The sequence below is a fragment of the Felis catus genome, chromosome B3, assembly GCF_018350175.1.
Source record: "Felis catus isolate Fca126 chromosome B3, F.catus_Fca126_mat1.0, whole genome shotgun sequence".
In the NCBI taxonomy this organism is placed as follows: domain Eukaryota; kingdom Metazoa; phylum Chordata; class Mammalia; order Carnivora; family Felidae; genus Felis; species Felis catus.
Window position 1 is genome coordinate 65,591,677 of NC_058373.1, and position 26,061 is coordinate 65,617,737.

The 26,061-nt window shown below is 45.7% G+C and overlaps 1 protein-coding gene and 1 long non-coding RNA gene across 10 annotated transcripts in view; one reads left to right on the forward strand and one right to left on the reverse strand.

The window, feature by feature from the left end:
• Window positions 1-4,109: 4,109 nt before the first annotated feature.
• LOC105260630 lies at window positions 4,110-14,742 on the reverse strand. Of its 2 annotated transcripts, none has more exons than XR_002742975.2 (3): window positions 14,379-14,742; window positions 10,901-10,967; window positions 4,110-4,935 (listed from the first exon to the last, which is right to left on the reverse strand). It is a non-coding gene; the product is annotated as an uncharacterized LOC105260630 (long non-coding RNA). The 2 variants fall into 2 exon arrangements; XR_006599345.1 differs by lacking the exon at window positions 14,379-14,742 and adding an exon at window positions 13,555-14,022.
• Window positions 14,090-26,061, forward strand: part of MEIS2 (Meis homeobox 2) — a 209,921-nt gene continuing 197,949 nt past the window's right edge. For 3 of the 8 annotated variants that reach the window (XM_023255513.2, XM_023255516.2, XM_023255518.2), the window contains exons 1-6: window positions 14,758-14,916; window positions 15,568-15,800; window positions 17,362-17,503; window positions 18,215-18,265; window positions 19,233-19,283; window positions 20,101-20,250. In XM_023255513.2, the coding sequence (XP_023111281.2) occupies window positions 14,908-14,916; window positions 15,568-15,800; window positions 17,362-17,503; window positions 18,215-18,265; window positions 19,233-19,283; window positions 20,101-20,250 (636 nt within the window). In that variant the 5' untranslated portion in view covers window positions 14,758-14,907. Of the gene's footprint in view, window positions 14,354-14,757; window positions 14,917-15,567; window positions 15,801-17,361; window positions 17,504-18,214; window positions 18,266-19,232; window positions 19,284-20,100; window positions 20,251-26,061 lie in introns of those variants that run through there. The other 5 variants (XM_023255512.2, XM_023255514.2, XM_023255515.2 and 2 more) reach the window with 4 other exon arrangements.

The window sequence follows — 26,061 nt, forward strand, 5'->3', positions numbered from 1 at the left end:
CTCAGGTCACGATCTCACGGTCGGTGAGTTCGAGCCCCGCGTCGGGCTCTGGGCTGATGGCTCAGAGCCTGGAGCCTGCTTCAGATTCTGTGTCTCCCTCTCTCTGCCCCTCCCCCGTTCATGCTCTGTCTCTCTCTGTCTCAAAAATAAACGTTAAAAAAAATTTAAAACACAATAAAGAAATGATCTAATTCAACCATCTCCCTGAGAGATGCCTGAAAGAGATGTCTTTCCATTTAGGATCTGAGCACTGCAGAGACCTTAGGCACCTATGAAAAGCTAGTAGTCTGTGTAGTCCTTCTTCCTGTTCTTATACTTATCATTTATATTCTGACATGTGATTTTGATTTAGAACCCTGAGTGAGACACTGGTAAGGATAAAGTTGTTAGATGAAGAAAATGGCATTCCTATATATATATATATGTATATATATATATATAAAATTTCTTTCTTCTGACATACTGTCAAATTAAGCATAATTAAAGGATTTTCCTTTTGGGGTTCCTGGGTGGCTCAGTTGGTTAAGCACACAACCCTTGATTTCTGCTCAGGTCATGATCTCACATTTTGTGAATTCCAGCCCTGCATCAGGCTCTATGCTGACAGTCCAGAGCCTGCTTGGGATTCTCTCTCTCTCCCTCCCTCTCTGCCCCTCCCCTGCTCATGCTGTCTCTCTTTCATAAATAAACAAACATTAAAAAAAAAAAAAAAAAAAAAGGATTGTCCTTTTCCCAAGAGTAATTGAGTGTATAGTGGGAAGTAAACTGCTGATTGGATTTTCCTATTTCTCATGCTGGAATTAGATCAAAGCCCAAAACTATGCAAAGTGTTCCAGTAGACTATAGAAAAAGTGAGCAGAATGGAAGATGTTTAAATGAAGTGAAACCAAAAACTAGTATTAAGCATATTCTTCAATATCCCTGTGAGGGCCCTTAAGATAAGAAACAAGAGAGGGGTCGCCTGGGTGGCTCAGTCCTTTAAGCGTCTGACTTTGGCTCAGGTCATGATCTTATGGTCAGTGGGTTTGAGCCCAGAGTCGGCTCTGTGCTCACAGCTCGGAGCCTGGAGCCTGTTTCGGATTCTGTGTCTCCCCCTCTCTCTGCCCCATCCCCTGCTCTCACTCTGTCTCTCCCTGAAAAATAAACATTAAAAAGAAAAAAGAAAAAGAAGGGAAATTCTCATACAGTGAATGATCAGAGATTGTTAGTTAATCCTTGCATGAAAATTAAATTTGCTTAAGATGAGCAGCACCTGGGTAGTTCAGTCAGTTAAGCATCCAACTCTTGATTTTGTTTTAGGTCATGATCTTATAGTTTCTGGGTTCAAGCCCTGCATCTGCACTCTTGGCAGAATCCTGCTTAGGATTCTGTTTCACTCTATCTCTGCCCCTCCCCTGCTTGCTCTCTCTCTCTCAAAATAAATAAACTTTAAAAAAATTTTTGCTTATGGGGGAAGACTGTAGTAATTATCTGAGGTCAGGGGACCCATCCCCAATCTGTCTACTCCCTTGTCAAATAGAAATAAAAGTCCCACTTAGGACTCATAGTAATGGGGAACTCTTCCTGTACAAGCATTTCTTGACCTACAAACAGGTTATGTTCCCAAAAAGTCAGTAGTTCAGTCGTTGGGAATATGAAACAAATCTAACAGCCAGACTATTATCAAGTGTGACTCAGGGCTTGACCGGTCCTCAACACCCATTTAAACCCGGAATCTAACTCAACTAGCTTTGCAAATGTACTTCCTGGTATGAAGCAAGAAGGGAAGTGAACTATTGGGAACCTGGCCTGGCTGCATCCCAGGTCAAGTCCTGTAGCTGGCCGGTCCTCACGGTCTCTCAGAGGTCAGAACTCTGGCACCTTCAGCCCCAGGCAGGAGTGGAAGTTTCAGTTTCACGCAGGCTGGAGAGCGAGATTGGTCAGTCCTGCTAACCAGACATGAGAAAGCTGTTCTTGATTGAGTAAACAGTGTTTTGGCCTGGATACGCCTCACCTTGAACTCAAATGTCTTTTTCTTTTCTTTTCTATTTTTTTTTTTTTTTTTTTTTTACACCAGAGTAGGTGATCTATCCTTTATTCCACTTTTTAAAGTAGAATAGTTACATTTTGTTTTGGCCGCTTGACAAACTTCCCAATTTTAGCAGACTGCCCAGAAGTCATGAGGTGCTATGAGTTAAGAGAAGGGGCATTTTAGTTACCTTTTCAGAGGCCATCACCTGGCCTTGAGAGAACACTCTCAGGAGAAAAAGTTCAGTTTGGATCTCAGTTTTAACTAGCTGAGTAGTCATAAGAAATCTCAAAAAAACCTGGTGGTGGCCATCTTTTCTAAGAAAAGTGATTTTTCTGCCACTTGAACCCTAGCTATGCAGGTGTTTAGACTGTCAGATAATCAGCAGCAGCTTCATCAGGACTTGGTAGTCAGCGAAAATCTGGTTGGGACAGAATGAGGGGAAAAGATTCCAGTGAGTCATATGCTGAACCAGTGCTATGAGATCCCTCTTTTCAAACAAGCCCTGTGTGTGGCAAAGTCAGCTTCTACTTTATTAGAGATTGGGAGGTGAACTAGGCTCCTATGTAGGCCTTTTAAAGATAAGTAACTGTGAACTTACCCTAAATTCTCTTTTAAATTAACTTTGATACCGTAAATTTCCTGGTAGTTTCCCCAGACTGGGGAAATCGGGATAGAGGTAAAGCCGCATCTAATAAACGAATCTTTTAGGATAAATGGGTGTTGTGGGGGGAAGGGGAGGTGGAGAAGGAAGGAGGTAAGAGGAGAGGAGGAAAAATGAGAGGAGAGAAGGAAGGGAAAAAAAAGAAAGGAGGTAAGAAAGAAAGAGAGAGCATTCTGCCAGTTGACTTCATTTCCACACGAATCCACCCACTCTGAGCTTCTGTTGTTGCTTTGTTTATGCAAAGTTACGGGGCTAAGAGTGAAGGCTGAGAGATCGACGCTGATGAAGGCAAAAATAATTTTTTAAATATAAATGAAACACGCACACACCCCGTTTGGGCGAGGGCAATCCCAGCCAGCGGACTTTGAAATGAAAACACGCTGAGGAGGGGTAGGTGGGAGGCCCAGCAGCAGCGGGGAGCGTTGTCGGTGACCGAAGGAGCTCTGGTGAATATCAGGTTCGGATTAGTGACAACTCAGAAGTCACGAAGGCGGTTGGGGGAGGGAGGTTTGCCAAGGTCTCTGAACTCCACGGAAGAGAGAGCGGCTTCCCTTGGCGCCGGGCGGAGCTGGGCGTACCCAGAGAGACCTCTGTCCCGGCCCCAGTGCTCACACCCTGCCCAGAGATTGAGTTTGTCAGCGATCATAAAATGGGAATTGATTATTCCAGCCACCATTGATTAGGGAAGAATGCTTACTGCAGCAGCAGGGGAAAGGTTAAGAGGAAATTGACCTTCTTCCTAGGTGACATAAAGTCATTAGGTAAATGAGATATTCACACAGGAGTTTTAAAAGGTCATGCTCAATTTTTATTTGTAGCCTGAAGAATCAACCTGGTGTGCGGCTTAGGGCAGGGACCCCGGTCTTCTGGGCGAGTGGACCGACAGGAAGAGAACTCTTGCCGCGTTGGGCAGGGGCACGGGTGCGGAGTGGATTATTGTCTTGGGAGGGTCATGTTGGAATTGGTGGGGGCCTTGGGACCCCCTCGCTTTGCACCTCCTGCCTGACCTGTGTATGCGTACCTCTGTGGAGGTCTGTCCTTCGCTCCCAGGTCTCCTTGGTTGCTTTCGCCGGCCAGCAAAGGGATGTCAGGCAAAGAAGGACAATTAAAAACCCTTACCCTACCAGAGCCGGCCACGTCTCACACAGAGTGAAAGTGTGTGTGTGTGTGTGTGTATTTAAGGAGAGTGAGAGATGTATTTATGCACATATTTATCCCTCTAATTATAGGAATTAATCCTCTTACTTATGACTAAAAGGTAACGTCGAAGGACGTCCCTTTGATGTGGAAAAGCATCATTTGTGACTCACATTCAGACTGATTAAGGAATAATTGTTGTTAAACGCTTTACAAGAGGAGAGTGTTTAATTGAGGGGCATTCGTAATTTTACGGCTTAGCACAAAATTAAACGTAATTAAAAACTCAGAAATTCCAACTGATTTTCCAATTATTTTTATTGTCTGAGCTAATTGTTACACAAGGGTATCACTTCTCCCCAAAGGCATTAAAAAAAAAAAAAGGCAACAATACCTTTCCCAAATTTCCACTGAGAGGATTCAGAGCTCTCTCCAGGTACAGGCTAGGTAAAGGATCTTCCTCCTTTCCCTCCTCCCTCCGTCCCCGCCTTGCGCTCCTCCCTCCCCCACTGTAATTAAGCGTTTCAGCCACTCTCCCCTTTCTCTGAGTTCCTGCAACACCTTGGGATGTGAGAAAGTGATGGCAGTTCTCTTCTGCAGATCATTACAGCAAAACCTGGAAGTATCTGTAGAAGGCTGATGAATTTCTTGAAGTAACACTTGTCATACATGGTGGAGAGATTAAAAAAACCTAAGTAAACACAACTCTCTGGGGGCGATCCCTCGATGCCTCTGCCTTAGAGTGTGTGGCAGGAGGGAGGCAACACAGCAAGCGGGGCTGGGAGACATTTATAAATGCGCGAGAAGACACCCAGATGCATACAGTCAACTTTCTTTTGCTTTTCTAGTTTTTCTTGTTTTTAGTTGTTTGTTTGTTTGTTTGTTTTGAGAAATGAGTGGCTATGGAAAAGCTTCTCAGAAGGATTCTGGATTTTTTTTTTTTTAATGCTAGGATTGACAGCACAAAGCCAAGCTATCGTTGTATGAGTCACGTCTCTTAATGTCCAGATAGATTTATTTAAGTACAAGGTTTATAAAAAGTGCTTCAATGTTGTGGAAATGAAAACGCATCCTTACAGCTCACCCAGAAGTGGCCCTGTCTTTCCTATCAGACTTGGAGGGACTCCTAGAAAATAAAAAAGCATAAAATTAGGCAGAATGTGAATTTATAAATTTCAATTAGTTTAGACTAAGTGTGGAGCAATGGAATGTTTGCGTTTCAGTAAGTGTCTTAATTTCTCTGTGATTTTTAGGATAGAGACTTCAGTGGATTCGAGCTTTCCATCAGGCTTTCCCATACACCCGCCCCCCCTAAAATAAATGATTGCCTCTGATCTGACGTGCCAGGTGAAAATGGGTAGAATTAAAACTGTCAATTCTGCTTCCAACTTGTGTCTTTTGATTGAGTTCAAAAGCTTTTAAAGGTAAAGCGTGCCGATCATTTATATGTATTATTTCTTTTTCTCCTATCACAGCTTCTAAGTAAAAGAAAACGTATTTATGTTTTCAAATTCATTTTCCCTGGAAGGTTTCAGTCTTCCAGGTAATTTGATGATGGACTCTGACACGTGGGAGGACGTGTGCCCGGCAACAGCCCGGTTTACACGAGTGCGCTGCGGAGGTACGTTGAAGTCCGGTTTTTCCATTTTTCTACCTAACTGGTTTATTTGGAGCTGAGATGTGGATATTTAAACCAGAAGCTTTCCAAATGCTACATACTATTTCGGAGAAAAAGCTGGAGTAGGCAGAATTGGGAAGAAAGAGGAAGGCTCCCTTTGAAAGTTAGAAATGGTGAAAAAGACATGTAATCCGATGTGGAAAATTGAGTAAAAGAGGCAGTGCACACTTTAGCTTAGGCAAAGATTACTGAGTCCTTTGAAGAAACTGACACGGATTTTCCAGAGATGGGAGGAAAGAGAGAGATGGAATGGGGGTGGGAGAATCCTAGGGTGGGCATTTTATGTAAATGAGTAAATTCGAAATGTAGTACAAATCCAGGATAGTGAAAGTGACAGTTCTGACAGTATTGACAACATAAATATATGTTTGAACACTGCACTTTCAGACACTTAACCAATGAAGCAATACAAAAATTCGACTACAATATTTCAAATAATCGACATTGATGTTTTGATACATCATTTTTATACTCCAAATCGATCTATCACTCTGGGGCTGGTCAATTTTAAGTAAAAATGGGCTGCAATTATTTGCGCCTTAGCTAATGATGACCTCATAACAGTCCTCAATTAATTACACCAGTTTCTTCCTGTGGTGTTGGGGGGCTTGGAGGGGAGGCAAATCTTGAGAAACAAAACCTACGATTGTGTCACACACACACCCTACTTTCTATTCCATTTTTTGAGATTATGGGGAGGGGGCAGAATTTCGGAATTAGGAAGGGGTCTTTGGTGATCACATACACTGCAGGCTGAGGTCCCCTCATTTCAAGCAGCCGCTGGGTGGAATATGGTTTTCACTTTTACTTTGCAAGGTCAAAACTAAATTTCAGAAAATGCAAGAAAGTTGAGTGAGTCTAAATCTTCCCCAGGCCCCATATCCTTTCCTCAGTTTCATGGGAGATTTGCTCAAAGGGAGAACTGAAGATTTTTCTAAGGCTTAGAATGTGGTGTGTGTCTGGGGGTGGGGGGTGGAGAATAAGAATTTTAAAGAGAGTATCTAAAGCATCCAGCTGAAGTTGGATCTCTCCTTTCTCCTCTATCCCCTCTGATTGCTTTCCACACCCCGCTGAGGGTTTATAGGCTACTGTTTAAAAAAAAAATAACAAAAACCACAATAAGAAATAAGACAAATCTCTTCGAGAAAGGCGGGAGGACGTTGGTGAGTACTGCATCCTCAAGCGTGAGTTCCTGCAGTTTCTGTGTTGGCTTTCTCTTCTCTGCCCGGTGGGCTCGCCAGTGAGCTCTCTCTCCATCCCACTTTTCTTTCCCACTGCTCTTTAAATTTGGTGTGGTCATGGGGTGGGGGCTGGAAAAGCTAGCTCATTTTGAAAAAGAAATCTTGGACAGGCCCAGGATACAAACTTGAGCAGCGCATTATATGACATAGGCATCCCGAAGGCAGGAGAAAGTGTTGGGGATGGGGGTGAAGAATGAGTGCCCAGTGTTCTTCCGAAGTCCAGGCGAGAGCTGCTGCTTGCTCCCCAACCCCTTCCCTGAGAAGTTCTGGGACCCTTTCTTTAAACTCACACTGAGCCTAGGCCTCCCGACCTAAAACTTAGCTGGTCTCCACTAGTCAGGATTCCAGTGTCTGATTTCTTTCCTCCAAACTTCACAAATGCAGTTTTAATCCCCTCCAAACCACTACCAGCTGAGACGCTGGGACACAAGCAACATTTTCAGCAACACCCGCATGCTAATCAAAGACAAAGGTGGCGGGTGACCCACACTGGGTGAAGGTGGGAGCCCTGTAAGAGCTCCTTTGCCGGAGCATCACCTGGTTCTGAGGGTATCAGCCTCTGACCGGATCTTTCCAAGCCATCTGCGCTGGGAGTAGGGGTTGGAGCTAGAAGAAGGGCAGCAGGAGGAAAGAAGAGGAAAAGGATCAAGATAGCAAGCCAAAGAAACTAGAGAAAGAGAAAGAAGAAGGGAGGAAGGAAGAGAGCGCGGGAAGGAGCCAGAGACTGCGAGAGCGAGCGAGCGCACGTCGTGTTTGGAGCCCCGCCAGATAGCGCTAGAGGGCTATTTATTGAAATACTTTACTTCTGCGAGATGGTGAAGCAGCTAAAATTGGGAGAAATAAGACATAAGATAGAGTAAAAGGAAAGAAAGCACAATGATTCTACAATATCTTAGTTAAGACAATAAATTATGGAGTACTTTCTTGTTATTAATGGGGGTGGGGGAATACATGGTAGAAAGCCGAAGTGAGGAAAAGACCAAAAAACAAACAAAAAAGGTCCCCTTCTATCTCTTGATCCCAACTAGGAAGAGAGTGAGCAAAGTTAACAGGTAAGTAAGGAAGTGTAATTCTTCCTAGTCCAACTTCCAGAGATGCTGGCACATGGCTGGGAAGGTCAAGAACAGTTCACAAGGATGAGCTGAGGTTTATAGAGAAGAGATATTTTTAACGTAATAGATGGCTGCAAGGGAATGGGGGAGGGAGAAGCAAACACATTATTGGAACCGCCAAATAAAATATGTATCAAAAATTCCAACTGTCAGCCAGCAGGTCTGGAGCAGAAGAGAGTCCCTCTGCCTTTGTCCCAGTGATGCTGGGCTCAAGGCTGCCTCTGCAGGGCTGCAATCAAACATCCTGAATAACAATTTATAAAGACTTTGGTAAGCTTGGAGAAAGAATTAGACTACAAAAATTCACTGTCGCGTTCAGACCTCAAAGAACAGTGAAACAGATGGAGAGAGAAGACCTAGTGACAGAGGTGAAGTCCAAAGAGAGAGTGACAAAGAATGAAATACTATGATCCTCTTTACTTGCTCAGGTCAGTAATGAAGGAAAGAAAACTTCTTTCAAATAATACTTCAAAGTATCGATTTTGTTTTATTCTAAAAACTCTAGCATCGCACACATCTAGCTTCTCCTTTAAAACTGCACTTTCCTTCTAACTGAAACATTTTTAAAATCAAAGGAATGATATCTTTTTTCCATACCAGCAAACAGAAAAACAGAACCTACACACACACACACACACACACACACACACACACACACACACCTGCTTAACCCAAAATACTCCCAATTCAAAACATTAACTAAAGTTACAAATAAGATTAAGGTTGGATTTATTTGCTCCTCTAGCAAGCCGTCAATTATTCTAACTATTGTAGGAAGACAAAAAGGATTTAAACCCAGTGATTTTAATACACAGATTAACACTTCGGACCTCACAGTTCTGAGGAATTTGAAGTTATCTGTGCTGAGGACCTATAACTTTCTGGAAGAAAAAAAAAAAGATCAAACAGGAGCACAGACTTCTTAAGGAAGGTGGGCCAATTCACCTAAAATAGAGTCTAGGTTCATAAATGCTCATTTCAAATTAAGTACTCTCCATAAAGCTAGTGCCCTTTAAATTGAGTAACTGTATTGGGATTCAAATATTCTTTTTAAATCTTAAATGTTACCTATAATAGCATTCCATGTTGAGTCAAAAAAGAAGAGGAAAAATAGAAAAGAAGGAGTTCTCAGAAGTCTTAGGGATGCTTCAATAAGAAAGAAGTGATTAAAAACAGACTAGACTCTTAAATTTGAGAGGCCCATCCCCCCTCCCATTCACCCCCCACCACCACCAGATCAGGTCCCCTCCCTTTCACCTCTTTTTTATGCAGTGCCCCACCCCCACTCCAGAGCTAAGTAGCAGATTTGGGATTCTGAAGAAATAGGTTTCAGCATCCATATTTGTTCTGGGGCACTTGTAAAATGCGATTTGTAGAGGGTCTTTAGCCTTCTGATTGTCTTTGAATTGTTTTTACTGAAACAGATCTTTTGCAGTTAATGAGTCCCCACGCAGCTGGACAGCTCCTCTCGGACACTGAGAACTCTAACCCCAAAATGACCCCAATTTGACACCGCAAGATGAAATTTTACCGCCTGTTAAAACCATTTCCAGCCTGGGCAAAGGGAGCTGACTGTTGACGGAGGTGTGCGCCGCCTCCTGCGACCCCCATCTCGCGCCTGTCTCCGGGGCCTGCCCCACCTACTTTCCCTTCACCCCAAATGTGGAAGAACAGATGAGCCTCTCCGCCTGGGTGGGGGTGCAGAGGCTGAGTGAGACTGGAGCATCAGCAGCATAATTATCAGGCTAGAAATCAGAAAGTGTGTGTACCCCACTGCTTTGGAATCGCTTCTATCGGACCGGCAACACTGAAGGAGGTAGGGGGATATCAGGAAGTTCTTAAATGCTTTTTAGCTCTGTTAATAAAACATCAGCAAGTTGGTGATTAAAAGTAATAGTCTGAATTCATCAGAATGACCAAGAACGGACACCCTGAATCACCTCCAACTTGATCTTGTGTGTAATCTATTGCCCTGCGATGCTATTTTACACGTACAGTTTCATAAATGAATGCAACTAGGTAAGTGAAATCTCTTTAGTCGCATGAAAGTCGGGATTCTCTCCTTAGGCAATCAGTGAATTTTAAAATCATGCAGACTTTCCTCCATTCGGGCTTCATTTTTAACACTCGCACTTCTAAACTGAAGTCTTCGGAGTTAAAGATGATTGTGGTTTTTTGTTTTTGTTTTTTTCCCTCTGACTCTATCTTAAAATGTCCTATTTCTATCTCCCTCCTACATCAACCAGATTATCCCTGTAGTTTGCTTTAATGTATGCAATACAATGCAAAAGAAGTTACAGAATATTAGAAAGTAAGGAAGAAAGGAGTTCGGGTTAAAATGACTTCTGCCTTGCCCAAAGGATTAAAACACAAGAAAAATCGAGTTTCAGCCTTCTTTCTTTTGTAAAACCCAAGATCATCACGGAATAATCAACCCATTATTAGCCTACCAACTGTTTGAAAATACAGAAATCATCAATCGCTCTGAATTGTTTTTTACCCGAATGCATTGCCAAGTATGAACTTTATATATTTCTTAATACTCGTGAAGTTTTTCAAAATAAAGGCTGTGGGGGATGTTAACTCACTTCACAGTATCATTATGAAAAAAAAAAAAGTGGTGGTAAAGGCAGCATAAGGTAGAAACCTTCAGTGTTTAAACTCGGCAATGTAGAGATTTGTTTCCAAGTTGGTCTTTATAAAAGGAGCGTTTATCAAGGAAATTGAGTTCCTTTTTAAAAAGAGAAGCCTTACTACACAGGCTGTTTAAAACAACAATAACCCTATTGGCGACAATACGGACACAATATTGAAAATACGAACAACTGGAAGAATAACTAAAAATCACTATGAACTTCTCAGCGGCGCTGCACGGGGAACTCGGAAACAGCAATTTCAAGATCTCTAGTAGAAAACCCTCCGCAGGCGGAGACCAGATTGTTATTTTTCTCTCAGCCTTCCCGCCCCGGCTAAACTGAATTCTCATAACTGCCGCTTGAAACAAAATTCTGCAAGACAACTTTTTTTTTTTCTTTTTGTCTTCTTTCCTTTTCTACTCACCTTTTCTTAAATGTCGACGAGCAACTCAGCAACAAATAAGGAGGATGCTTTTAATCTTGGAGCTCTTCTAGGGAAAAAAAAAAATGAAAAGGTGGAGGGGGACGGACCCTCCCCACAACCTGCAGATCTCATACCCGTTGGATCACACAGGCTTGAAGCCCGGCGTAAAAGTGGCTGAAAATCTGGTCTAGACTCTCTTCTCCGAAGCTCCGAGCGCCGGGCCGGCCCCTGCTGTGGTCACCCCGGCAAGTAACCCGAGGTCCACAGCCCCGCTCCCTGAGGAGGCGCTACCCTCGCCTCTGACAGCCCCGCCGCACTATTTTTATATGTGAGGGCCGATTTCCCGCAGACATCATTGTTATGATGGCTCATTTAATCAAACTGTTTAATTGCTCTGGTAATCACTATCATCATCACAGGTGCTCAATCATTCATCATTTTTGGAGGGCTTTATTGACCTCCGGAGCTCATTCCCCAGCCCTATTAAAACGGGGCCAAATTTCTCCGACTTAGCTTGGAGTCTCTGCAGGCTGCGATCTAAGCTCAGTTGAGTGTTGCCTGAAAGCTTACAGTGAAGCAGAGAAGATGTAAAGCCCCCCCCCCAACCCCATCCGCGCGCCTCTCTCTCTCTCTCTGTCTCTCTCTCTGTCTCTCTCTCTCTCTCTCTCACACACACACACACACACACACACACACACTGCTTTATTTTTCTCTGTGCTTCCCATCCCCCGGGAAGTCGGGTCAAAATTGCGCGCGGAAAATATGCTACTTTCTACTATCCAGAATGAATTCAAAGTTGGAGAGGGAGTCGGCTGTTGAGGAACAGTCTGTTTTCGATTCCCTGAGCCAGGGACCATGAACCGGACAAGAGCGAGTTGCTGGGTAGAGGGTGCGCTCGGAGCAACCAGGGCCGGACTGCACGGCTGGCGGGAGCAGGGGGGGGCGGAGGGGGCAGCTGCGCAGAGCGCGCAGGGTGACCATAACTCCGCCCCCAGCTCGAGGCTCGGAGTGATTGACGCACCGCCACCGTGAAACCGGCGGCGTCGAGGTGAGGGTGGGTGCAGCTCCTGCCCGGGATTGGGTGAGACACCCGCCAGAACTAACTTTTTACACAAAACAGTGTAGGATAGTTACCTTCCTCCCCCTGCCCCCAACTCTCGTCCTTTTCCTTTTTGGAAAAGTTCGCTCGTAGTCGGCCGGTCTTCCCGATCCCGCGAAATTGTACGGTATAATTAACACAACCTTTAGCTGGCGATACCGCTCTCCGGCCTCTGCGCCCTGGGCGACCACAACAAAGCTGGGAGGGAGTACCGGCCAATTCTCCTTGAATGGCATCTTTCTCCCTCCCTCTCTATCCAGTGCTTCCCAGCTCTAAGTGAGATCCACTTCGGAAGCGCACACTAGTGGCGCGCGCGCGCGCGCGCGCGCATACACACACACACACACACACACACACACTCCCTCCTGGCGACATCAGACAACATCAAACACCCAAACGACTCCTCCCCACTTCCTCCCTCCCAATTCCATCGCGGCCCCCAGAGACTCTCCAGGGTGGCCCTTGTCCGCACCGCTTGGAGACAGTGCGGAGTTAAGCTGATCTCTTCTTGTCCTGAAAAAAATAAATGTTGACAAGGGCGCTGGATGTGCACAGGGAAGAAAATACCACTTAAAAATAACAAAAACAAAAACAAACAAACAAAAAAACCTCTAGGCCGGCAGTGGTACGATTTGCACAGCCAGCTGCCCCTGGATGTTAGCAGAAAGCCCTCAGGGGCGCAGTAATCGGCTGGCAGAGGCATAGGGGCCCGCGGAATTAAAAGGAACAAAAGCAAGATCGCCATTCCAATCGTCCCCAACACGACCCCGTTAGGCTTGAGCCTGGTGTGATGGGAAAACGAACTAGAAGTAAGTTTGAAAAAAAAAAATTTTAGAAGATCTGAGGCTGTACCGTACTTTCCCTGTGGTTTTCTGCAGTTTTCCTCTCTGCGCTCTCCCTGTCCTCTTCATTCTCTCCCTCTTTCCTCGCTCGCGCGCGCCCGCCCGCATGCGCGCGCCCTCTCTCTCTCTCTGTCTCTCTCTCTGTCTCTCTCTCTGTCTCTCTCTCTCTCTCTCTCTCTCTCTCTCTCTCTCTCTCGCACGCACACACACACACACACACACACACACACACACACACAGTCCTCTTCCTCCGGCTCGCCCCCCCCCCGCCCCCCCTCCCGGCCGTCCCCGCGGAGAACCAGGCTCGCTGATTTGCTCGGGTCCGCGAGGCTCCTGCCTCCCCTCCCCCCCACCCCCCGCCTCCCCCGCCCCCCCAGCCGGGGCCGTCCGATCGCACTCGCTGCATATCAGAGGCTCGGCGCGGCGCGCTCCTCCTCGCTCCCGCTCCCCACTCCCGGGATGTGTCTCCGCCGTACGACGGGCTATGGCCACCACGACTTCCGGGTTCCGTCATTTCGTTCTCCCGCCGCCGACCCGCGCCGCCAAACTGAGGCTCTTCTATAAGCCAGGCAGCAGCCAACCTGCCAACACCTACTGACACTCACTCATCTCCCAGAGAGAGAAAGAGAGCGCGAGAGAGCGAGCGCGAGAGAGCGAGCGCGAGTGAGAGCGAGCGAGCGAGAAAGAGAGAGAGGGAGAGACAAAATACCTACCAGGAAAGGGGGGGAGGAAGTCCAATTTTTGCAAACTATTCAATTTTTTTCTTGATTTTTCCCCTCTGCTTTCTTTGAACGATACTTTAAAGAGAGAGGATCATATCATAGATACCGCGGGGGCCAAGCTAAAAGAGGGGGGGAGGGGGGAGGAAAAAATTCAAGAAGCAGAAACCCCTCGCGGAGTTTTACTGGAAGAAAAAAAACGGGTCTGAAAGATTCCTCCTCTTCATCATCATCAACCATCATTCATTCACTACCTTGACATTCCGGGCTTTGATTGACAGCTGGAGTGGCAAAAAGCCATGAAACACGACAGTTCGGTTACATGTGGGCTGCTGACGGGCCGCTCGTAACCTTCAGTTCGGGGGCTTGACAATTTTTTTTTCTTCTTTTTCTTCTTTTTCTTTTCTTTCTTTTTTTTTTTTTTTCAACTGAGGGGAAGAGAAGAGAAAGAGGGGGAAAGGAGGACCGAAGAGGAGGAGGAGGGGAGGGGGGAGGAGGAGGAGGTGGAGGAGGAGGAGGAGGAGGAAGATCAGGAGGAGGAGGAAGAAGAGGAAAAAAAGAGAAAAAGAAGAAATATCACAGAAAAAAAAAAAAACTCTTCGTTGTCTTGCCTGGGCTTTTTTTTCCCCCCCTAAAAATAACATATTGGAGAATTGGGAGAAGTCTTTTTGGTTTGGAAAAAAAAAAAAAAAAAAAGGAATCTTCAGCCTAGATCACTTTCTTATCCGGACTGGGATATTAAATATACGACACATCCAGGAGTTTATTGGAGCGCAGACTGATGGCGCAAAGGGTAGGTTTAAATCTCCAACACTTACCTAGATATAAATCCTCTCTTAAGAGGGGCCTGTCCCGATGCCTCCTCTCCCTTCAACGCTGCTGCTGCTGCTCGCTGCTTGATGATGGCGGCCAGTATTTAAAAAAATAGCAGCAAAATTATTCATCGGCTTTTCCCCCCCGTGCCTCTGCGTGTGTGCGAGTGTGTGTGCGTGCGTGTGTGCGTGTCTGGGCGCGCGTGTTCCAGCGCTGTGCGAGCGGGCGGGCGGCGAGTGCGTGTGAGTGGTGTGTGTGCGTGTGCAATTGTTACACGCTTTCGCCTCGCTCCAGCTTTTACCCCAGCAGCGCGATTCCCCCGGTTCTCCTGCTGCCGCCGCTGCCGCTGCTGCGCCGCTGCCGCCGCTGCTCCCGCGGCTCGGGGCGGGCACGGGCTGCGTAGGAGCCGCCGCCGCCGCCGGGGCCGCCGCTGGGGCCGCGCTGCCGCAGCCGCTGCGCCGCCGCCTAGACTAGCCTGGGCTGCTTGTTTTGTCTCTGAAATTGACAAGGACGCAGGGAATCCGCTGCTAAATAATGTTTCTGGTAACTTTCACGTTATTCCCCCCCCCTCCCCTCCGCTCCCTGCCCCCGGGGAGGCACTGGCCCCAGTCTTCCCTCGTCCTCGGCGTTCTCCTCCTGATTATTAGCGTTTTTCTTCTCTTTATTTTGTTTCATTTCGCCTTTTGATTTATTGGATCCTCGGGAGGAGGCGAAGGGGGGTTAGGGGTGGGATCCGGGGCTTCCTTCTCACACTAACTCCACTTCTCCCTCGGTTGGCTCGCTATGGTTCTGCTGCCTCTGGCCCGAGCGGGACCTCCCGGCGCCCCCTCGGTCCCTGGCCTCACTGCCCCCTCTCCCTGCTCTAAACGCTGCTCTTGGTTCATACTTTTTCATTTTAAAATTTAAAAACATTTCCCCCCGCAACTTTCAACTCGTTGTTTCGGCTGGTTTGGTTTCTGTGTGTTCAACTCGTGCTCGGTACTTTTCTCCTTTCTGACTTTGTTTTTATTTCTCTCTCTCTCTCTCTTTCTTTCTCTCCTGCCTGCCCCCGCTGCCCTTCGCCTTTCTCCCTCCACCCTTCCTCTATTCCTTCCCCACTCCTCTCCCGGCTCTCTTCTCCCATCTTCTTTTTCTATTCCCCCTTGGCTCTCCCTCACCTCCTGCGCCCCCCTCCCCTTTGCCGGGTTCCGACAGTACGATGAGCTGCCCCATTACGGCGGGATGGACGGAGTAGGGGTGCCTGCTTCCATGTACGGAGACCCTCACGCGCCGCGGCCGATCCCTCCGGTTCACCACCTGAACCACGGGCCGCCGCTCCACGCCACGCAGCACTACGGCGCGCACGCCCCGCACCCCAATGTCATGCCGGCCAGCATGGGATCCGCTGTCAACGACGCCTTGAAGCGGGACAAGGACGCGATCTATGGGTAAACCAACCGCCCCCCCCCCTCCCGACCCAGCATACTGTTTGTGAGTGCGAGTGTGTGTTCGTCTCTGTGGGGGTTGAGGGGATGGTCGGCTAAGTGGGGAGTTGTTTCTGCGGGGGGGGGGGGGAGCTTTGGGGGCGGGGGGGGGAACCGCTTGCCTTCAGAAAGGACAGAGAAGGGGGCCTGCTCTTCTTCGCCTGAAGTGTAAATCCCCGAAAGATAAAGCCTCTTCCACCCCCATAGCCCAGTCACTCAGGACCCCACAACCCAGAGTGACTGAGTCCTGAGAATCTTGCCAGGGCCTTCTCCCCAAGGACGGGATTCCTGGCCAAAGGACGCAGAGCTGGTCCTTCCAGGCCCCCTAACAGAGGCCTTGACGAAGGAGAAAGTTTCCTGCCGATGAGGAGCAACTTTGTTGTTTTTTCCCCCCCACTTCTGTTTCCTACCGAGAGTCTGGGAGTCACTAAATGCAGCTTGAGCTGGGATCAGGGCTGCTTCTGTCGGCCAGGAAGTCCTAATCACCCACTTCTTAATTCTCTGCAAATAAAGGGGGTAGACCTTGAAGTGCAGCGGGGTGGAAGGGACTGCTGCTTGCACAGAGCTGCTCGTAGGAGGAGTGAGGGAGATGGCTGGAAATTCCGCGTTTTATATCCTGAGAGAATTCGGACAGGGATGGCGGTGCCCGGTCCAAAAGGGTACCGCTCGGGCTCTCCCAGTTGAGAGTAGGTGGGGAAGGCGGCGGTTTGCCGAGGGGAGGAGACGGCTGGTCAACGGCCACGGAGCCTGAAGCCAGAGGCCGCAAGCATCCCGAAGTGGAGCTAAACCGCCCGGAGGAACACAAAGGGCAGACGCGCACGCACACTTCCAAGTTTTAACACTCGATTTATTTGTTTTTGCCTGCTGGAGAAATGTGGTCTTTGGAAGGAAGCTCCTCGGCGTTTAACATTCCTATTATTTTGGCCCCCACGCCCGGGCTTTACTAGAAGTAGAGCAAACAAGTTTATAAGGCAAGGGGGTAGAGAGGTTAGAAGAGGACCCTCTCCGATTTAGATTTAGGAAATGCCACTTCGGGCGTCTATGTGGGTGAAGCCTTCGGCCTCCTTCGAAATGACCATTAATGTGCAGAGCTAAAGCAATTAAAAAAAAAAACAAACCCGTAGTGTTCCATTCTTGAGAGGTCAGGGCTGGGTATGGGGTTGGTTCTGCGGCCTCTGTAGTATGGGGATTGGGTCTGGATCAGCTCCGGGCTCCAGACTGCCTGAGCTGCTCGGATGTTTCATTATTTCCCACTGAGGCTCTTCTTACTCGGCGGGCTGCAGTGGCCAGGGGCTTCTCCCACCAGACCTGAGGGACTCCTGAGCTGAGGGAAAGGGCCAGGCCGTTTTTCCTTTCTGTTTCTGGCCCAGGCTCGGCTGACTGAGGAAGGCTTGTAACGTGTGATGCGTGCTTGTTTTATGAAAGAAGGAATCCGAACCCTCCAAACTTGTTGATTACAGTTCTCGCTCCTTCCCCTCTGCACCCCGTCTCCGTGTGTGTGTCTCTGCGTGGCGCTGCCCGTTAGGCACCCGTTGTTTCCTCTGTTAGCTCTGGTCTTTGAGAAGTGCGAGCTGGCGACCTGCACTCCCCGGGAACCCGGAGTGGCCGGCGGAGACGTCTGCTCCTCCGACTCCTTCAACGAGGACATCGCGGTCTTCGCCAAGCAGGTCCAGCCTTCTTGACCCACTCACCCTCCTGCAGACCCTCACCACCCCCTCCCCTTTCCTCAGAGCTTTACATGAAAGAGGAGGAAAAGGCAGGGACACCCGATCTGTTCCTCTGGCCCAGTCCGAGCGCTACGCCTCCTCCCCATCCCTGAGCCTGGAGGCGAACTGGAAGCGGAGATAAATATGGGTGTTTGTTTTTCCCCCCAGCCAGGAATACAGGGGCTCGACCCTCGAATTAAAGTTGACCTGCTCCTAATCTGGGGCTTGGCCTTTTCCCCGCCTGCAGCTACTAGAACAAGAATTGGGGATAGGGGTGGTGAGGAACCCGAGAGTGCCTGGAGAGGGGAGGAAGCCGGGCGCCTGGTGGGGCGGTCAGCGCGGGCAGTAAGGTGAGGAAGGCTGAGAGCCACTGTCCCTTAGAGGGCTGAATGAGAGGGTACTCGGGCCTGGAGCAGGGCCCTGAATTTCCAGCTGCAGCTCAGCATTTCCGGGTACCCCTTAATGGGGCTAGGAGCAGGAGGCCCAGTACTTTTTCAAGCAACCGCACTATTTTAAGGCACTAGTTGGTGTCCTGTGTTTTACCAAAGCCTCTCTCCTCTTGGCGGCCGCTGACTCTCCACCTTCCCCACTCATGCAATTTAGTCCGTGACAGGGATTTCCTTCTTTCAAGTTGGGCTGGTAATTCATGTTGACTTTCCCTGCTTCTTCCAGGTTCGTGCGGAAAAGCCACTTTTTTCCTCAAACCCAGAGCTGGACAATTTGGTAAGGCTCACTGTTTCTTCCCTTTCCCAGCCTGGGCCCCTTTCCTTGCCTGGAAGCACCCACTTTCCCCTGGAGCTCCGGGGAGTTGGAGCAGAACCCTGTTTTGAGGCTCCAAAGCTACGGGGGTGGGGGGTGGGGGGGGAAGGGAACAGTTTTGAGCCCCTGAAAGGAAGAGGGGAGGTAAGGGGTGAGGGGTGGTTGTAGGGGAGAGCAGAGGCCAGCGAGCAGCAGGCGGGGACACAGCGCCCCGAGTGTGAGCAGTGGATGAGTCCCGGGTCTCGGCCCGGGAGTGAGGCTTCGAGAAGTGAGTTATTTCCTCTCTTTGCCAGGGTAGGCAGCCGAGCCCCCAGCAGCTAACCCGAAGGAAGTAACCGCTGGCCCAGCGGAGGGCGGGCGGGGAGTTGGGAGGTGTGTGTGTTGGGGGGGGGGGGGGTCCTGGGGCAGGCCCGCGCAGGCCACTTTTAGGTGCGATTCTTTTGCTAATTTGCACAATTTCAATATTAAAAGTACTTAAATCCGCTTTCAAAGGCCCTGCCTCACCATTCATCTTGAGTATTTCCTTCTTTAGTAAGGACGGGTTTTGCTGGGTGTGCTGTAAAAAGCTTTCTCTCTCCGAAGCTTTTTTTTTTTTTTTTTTAATTTGGCCTGAGGTCGAAAGAGGGGACGGTTAAAGACTCAGGCGGAGAAGGAAGGCCTGGCCCTAGGAAAGCAGTCCTTCCAAATAGCTCAGTGAACACAGGGGGCAAAGATATTAGACGCCTCGGCTCAGGTTGAGTCAGATTCCTACCCCGTGGCCAATGAGGCAGAGATGATCAGTAATCACTTGGTTTTTCTGATGATTTCTTGATGTGTGGGTTTTGCCTGGCCACTTGCCTGTTTCTTCTCCCCAGCTCAATTCCCCCACCACCCCCCACTCAGGGCTTTGAGTCACAGAGCCCTAACTCCACACTCCAAACTTTTCTTTCAGATGATCCAAGCAATACAAGTACTAAGGTTTCATCTCTTGGAGTTAGAAAAGGTAAGCAGGGAATGACACTCCCTACTTTGATTTAGCCACTTCCCTCTCTCCGTTGAGTCTGGATGTCTTCTGCCAATCTCCAGGCTGAGGCACTGAGCACCTGGAGGTTTTGAACAACTTGTTACTATGTCCTTCCTTCAAACTGCTCCTCAACCCAAGGGCTCAGAGGATGGGTGAATTAGGACAGCTCTGCTGTGCGCCACCCCCCCCCCCCCGCCCTGTCTTTTTCCCTAGGCATTCAGGATTATTTTGAAATGCAGCAAACCATTTGTGTTACTGGACATTCAGCCTGCTTGCGTCTCTATTAGCTTAGCTCACCCTCAGACCAGAGCGCGCATTAGGTACACGCAGGGGGAAATCATCCTCGATGGGCTGTCTTCACATTGCTCTCCAGCTCAGTCACTTTCCCCTGGAAACATATGAAACTCTTAGCTTGTTGAATCGCAAATGCCAATGCTGTTCCCAGTTCCAGCGTTCTAACATTTTGATGTTATCATCAGATTGGATCCCCCCACCCCCCAACCCCACCTCCGGCCTCCCAGTCTGAACTCAGTTATTTCCAGTCTTGTTTCTACTCCCTTTATTGTAACTTGTTGCTCAGGGAAGTCTCCGGAGAATAATATCTGTTGCAACAATTGCTCTATTGTTTCCTCGCCTTCAAGTATTACACCCATTAATTAGAGTTAGTTTGGAAGAGGTTGCACTGTTGCTCTTTCCAAATGTAACCCTGCATCCCGATTTTTTTCCCTTTAAAAATGAAACAAAACAATAACAACAACAACATGAGCTGAACCTTCCACCATGACCCTCCCTTTAGGTCCACGAACTGTGTGATAACTTCTGCCATCGGTACATTAGCTGTTTGAAGGGGAAAATGCCCATCGACCTTGTCATTGATGAAAGGGACGGCAGCTCCAAGTCAGATCACGAAGAACTTTCAGGCTCCTCTACAAATCTCGCTGACCATGTAAGTCTGAGAGCCCTTTGGCATTCTTTTGAGACTACTGGGTATAGCATTTTTAAAAAAGTTGTTGTAACATTTAGCTAAGCTCAAACTTGGCTTTCTTGTTAAGGGATTGGGTCTCTTTGGGGGTCTTTTCTCCCTTTCTCACCACCTCTGCCACACCTTTCATCTTCCTTTGCCCTTTGCTGCCCCCCTTCCTTATTTATGTGGAGAAGCAAAGAAACCAGGGAGTTGATAGAGTGATTTGTGCTCTTAATGTGTAAAGTTTCCTGGATTTGGTGACTTGAGTGTTAGCAAATTGTCTGTTTGATATGGTGACTGCTGCCTTTTCTGCTTCCCAACTCTGTGTAATCAGTGCGGCAGGGACCCAGAGGCAAGTCAGCTAGATGGACAGGGTGGGGGAGAGAGCACTGAAGGACAAGAGACAATTGGGGAGGGAGGGCCAACTTCCCAGTCCCTCACAGAGATGACAATCCTGAGAATTATTGACAATCTTGCATTGCATTAGAAAGGAAAGGAGTGAACACATTACAATTCTCTGAGCTTTTGCTCTGTAGAAACTTATTGTCAGTATATGGACTTATTGCCAAGTGCCTGAAGCATCTTTATAGTAAAAGACAGTAACTTTGATGAAACAGTTATTAACAATGTATTACAGAAAGCTGAAGGGAATTGCGATTGAGTAACCATAGGTTAGTGGTTGAATTTTAACACTTAAACAGTTGGTGAATGAAGACAGAGTATAGTAAGGAGTGACTGTGTATGTCAGTCTAGGAGGGGAGATTTCTTTCTATTCTCTGTTTTTAATCCTATTTTGGAACCAATCTAGGGAGCCTGATGCTTTAAAAAAAAAAAAAAAAGGAAAAAAAAAGCATATGTAGTGAGACTGAAAATTTGAAAAAGAAGCAAAGAGAAGAAAGATTGCAGCTGGTAGGAAAGGCAAGAGTGGCGAGGTTAAAGAGTGGGTGTGAACAGCAGTTTATTTATAGGAACTCAAGCCTGGGGTGGGGGACAGGGTGTCTATAGATTATATTCAATTGAGCTTACAACCTAAGTGATATAGGCTATAGTCTAATAACTGGCTGGCTGAAATACTAATTTAGCATGTTGTGGAGTTAAACAGCTTTGAGGCTTGAAGGCAGTTTGTACCATTACCACAACTGTCCACCCCCCCTACCCCCACCCCATTCTTGGTTATTAAGAGGAATGGGTTGAGAGGCCCGGAGAATAAACCTTCTGTGAGATTCTTTACCTTTCCCCTACCTCCCCCCAAAAAGTTTTGAAAATATACAGGCATACATTTTAATTATTAGCCTTTGTACTGTATGGAAATCTAGCCTAAGAACAAAAGTTAGAAAGAAAGAAAGAAAGAAAGAAAGAAAGAAAGAAAGAAAGAAAGAAAGAAAGAAAGAAAGAAGAAAGAAAAAGAAAACCTCAGTCCTGGTTGTCTAGTTCTGAGACAGAATAAATGCTATGGCATTGAAAGTTCCTGTGCCTGTCTTTACTCTTGGCTTTTCCCATCACAATGGGGGAACTTTGGGGGGCTCTTTTGTATTTGAGTATATTAACGAAAATCAAAAGGGTGCAGCAAGCAGCTACGGAAAGTTTACATGCTGATATGTGGCATTATGACGTGTGGCTGTTGTCTATAAGGTGAGACACCACCTTAGAAATATTTGTTGTTGTCGTCATTTGTTTATTTTCATAGCTTCCTCTGTCTCAATTCATATGCATTCTGCAGTATTGGGGGAATGAGAAGGATGTAGTTACCTGATTTGTAGAATGAGAGGTTCACAGTTATCTGCATCCCAAAACGTTTCTCTCGTGACATTTCTGGGGGTCTCGACTACTTGATTCTCTAGAATAGCTTCTTGGCAACTGTTTTCGTTGTATGGAACTAGAACATGCTGATGTTTACACAGAAGAGATAAGATAAACTAGGCTGTTTAGAGGATTGGCTGATCGACAGTGCCAGTTTATGAAACTATTGTAATATTTAAATTATACTCAAGTAGTCGGTGGTACCTAAGAGGATAGGGCTTTAATAATTTAACAATCATCATCTTTGGATAAAAGAGTCAACTGTAACATTTGTTGCTCCTCTTTCAGGCCCCCAATCAAATAAAGATGACAACTGATTTATTTTGAACCCACGAGGGCTTGCCACCTCATTGGGCATCATAATTTAAAGCCTTCTATTTCCTAGAGATCTGAACTATAACATTTTTACTTTAGCCCCCTGCTATTTGTTTTGAAAGGAAGCAATAATTTGTTCCACCAGCACACCGAGTGGGAAATGGCGAGGTTTGCTACCGACTGGAATTTTATGCGGGAGGTGAGAGAAAACCTTGGAGAGTTTTCACCATTTTTTGATATTTTTGTGCCATAGGTATATTGATTGTATTCATTAGCAGGCATCCGCCTACAAAGTGAATTCTCTTAGTTTCTGCCTCTCCTGCCAGCGCGCTCTCCCTTAACCCCCCAGCAGCAAGAAAAGGGAAAATACCATACCGTAGAACTACTACCTGAGAAGTGGTATGAGGGGAACATTTTCAGCATGTAAATGTGTCCAATTTGAATCTCCAGGTTTACTTTTTCATTTGCTTTGATATGCATATTTAATACATTGCCCCAGGCTGGATCTCATTTGGTGCATGCTGGTGCAGGGGTGATGATGAGCCACTTCAGAAGGACTGAGACAGCGTGTTGTTTTCTCTGTTTTATCTGTTGGCCCACTATTCTGATCTACTGCGCTTCCTCATGGTTTTATTTGCACATGAAATGCCGAGAGCATTTCAACTTATTGGCTATGAATAATGACAGCTAAAAAAGAAGTGTAGTTTAATTTGTTGTGTGCCAAGGTTTCTCTTGTGGAGGTGACAGTTTGTGACAGCTGTTTGACACCCCAAAACACATACACCTCTATACTTATTAAGCGGTATCAAGCTGCATTGTGTGTGTGTGTGTGTGTGTGTGTGTGTGTGTGTGTGTGTGTGTTTAAGGAAGGATCGGGCAAGGAGAGAGAGAGTGAAAGAGAGAAAAGAAAGAATAAGTGTGTAATTCTGTGTAGTAGAAAGCAGAGGGACAAGCGTCAGGAACAAAATATTAGGTGCCAACCTAGACTTCTATTTTCTTATTAAAAAATTTGAAAATAAAACTGAATGAAAGTACTTGCTACAAATACCTTGAAAGCAAGTATTTTTGGCAGACTTTTAGGAATGGGTTTTATATACGATTCCACAGTGTATCAGGCTGTTGTCATGCTGGTCTCACATTCTGTAATTTTATGTGAATAATCTGATGTAACGTTGATAAAAAGACAAGCATAATGTCTTAACCTTTTGTACATTACATCCGTTAAAGATACTGAATTCGTTCATTTATTATCGAGGCGTACATGATGGGCATAATGATAAAAGGAAATTTGGAATTAAACAGAGGATAAAATTTGCAACATTGGCTCCTGTTTTGTTGTTTTTAATAAATTCGTAATGAAGGCTTGCGTTTTTATATTCTAGTATAGTTTATCTTATTTTCTTATTAAACGTAAGAGTAATTATTATAGGTAGGGAACAACTGTTACAGTATTCTTTGGAATAATGGGAAGAAGGAAATAAGATAGTGAAAGGAAATGGAACTCTATATTTCAGCTGCAATTCATGTTAAGTTTCCCAGGCATCCAAATTTATTATGTTTAAAATAAACATATCAAGAAACCAATTCTTTTAAAAAAAGACAAAACTTTCAACTTGCAAACTGTTATGGAAAATTCATGCTTTTCCTGGTCTGTAGTGTTTCTAAATAATAGGTGATCTCCACATTTTCTACTTTACATAATTTTAGATCAAGTCTTTAGATCCAGTGCAGGCTAATAAAATCTTTCTTTAAGTTTACGTTGAAAGATATTACGTATCTGTAGATCAGCATTAGATAAATGAAACATGTCTGTTTGAAATACATTCTCTGGGCCAAGGTCCATTTGCCTGAAGTGCATATTATTATTCCTAATTAATGTTCATGAGGAACTACATTTTACTTATTTATTATTATTTGTTTAGGTGAATTAAGTATAGGGAAGAAAATACAACTGTAGCTGTTAACATAACAGTTAGTGACAGGCGCCTTAAAATTGACTGGCTCTGATAATATGATACATAAAAGAAAAACATTTTAATTTCTATGTTGAAAGCTGTAACTTAACTGAAGATATGCTGTTTTTTTTTTCTTTTGCATCTCTGAATCTGTCAAGTTATTTTTTTCTGTGTATACAGTTCTTTTAAATGGGCTAAGTTAGAGGGGAGTCTCCCCAGAACCTTGTCCCTGACAGAATGCGGGCAAGTGTCCAGACGTAAATGCTATTAGTACCTGGAAATCTAGCAGGGATTAGGCGGTGAGGAAAGGGATAGGTTTAAGTGATTGGCCTATAGGATATCAAAGGGGAAATAATGGGATTTGATAATAATATTAATAATACAAATGATTTATTTTGTCAGATAGTTTCTTAAGTTCTAGTATAGGATTAGACCTTCCTGTGTGTTACCCGAGGCCTCTAGGGACCCATTCCGGAAAAGTTCTCCCTCCAAGTTCTGTCCACCAACTCACCATGGCTGGGGTCATGGGTTTTCTGTTGTTATTGTTGTATAGCTTCTGAAGGTTGATAGTTCCTATGTCAATTTCCATCAAAAATAATTATGTTATTTAAATCCCTTTGGTTGAGCAGCTGAAGTATGTTTTCAGTGTAACTGTGATGAGATGAAATCAAACAAAGGTGCCCTTGACAACCACTGACATTCACGATCAGATTAAAATTTGGATATTTTAAAAATTGATTTTGTATTTTTTTCACACTGAATGCTTTATGGAATATTCCAACGCCATTCAAAATTATAGGAGACATGTTATAATATGATGGCATATCAACAAAATAAGAAATTTCTCTCTTTTCTAAAAGTTGATCCACTTGATGGAGGAATCCATTTTTTTTTGTTTGTTTAATTTTTGGAATTTGTTTTTGGAATTTGCAAAGAGCACTTGCTACTACTTTGACAGTTACTCACCTATTAATTCCCAAAGCTCAGTGGAGGGTGGAAGCAAGGAGCTGAGGGAAAGACCCCAGCTCTATTTACATTTTTAAAGACTGAGTCCATGTTCTGAAAGCATGCGTGCTTCTCCTGAGTTCTTGTGTCAACTTTAGAATAATGAAGTTGAAATTCCAACATTTTTTCAAACCGTACAATTAACATTTTAACTTCTGTAGGTTTGCATACCTGATGACAGGAGTCTTCATCTGATTTTAAAAAAATAGCAATTTTTGCATAATGTTAATTAGGAGCTACAATGTCATAAAGTCATAGGAAATATGTAACATATTAATTGTGTATACCGATGCAAGCGTATCTTGCCTCTGTTGTTTAAACATATTGAGCCAAATTAGTTTTGCGTGCTTCGTTTGCTGGTGAAAATGTCTTTATATAGGTTTGCTCTTGCTTTCCACCTACAAGCGCATATTCTGAATTACTTTACCGTATTGTCCAAGTTCACGTATAATTTTTGGCTTGGTATTATAGATCGTGTTTTAGTTGTATAGGTTCTAGAAAATCAAATGCTTATTGTAAGTATTTTTTAATAATAGAAATAAGAAGTAGGAGTGACCTTAGGGATTATCTCGCCTAACTTCTTAATTTTAAAGAGATAAAGGAAACAAGTCCCAGGGAAATGAAGTGCATCACTTGCTTAAGGCCACATGACCAGTTAGGGGTGGCACCCTAGTGACTTAATTCGAATCTAATGCTTTCTCCCCTATACCACATCCAT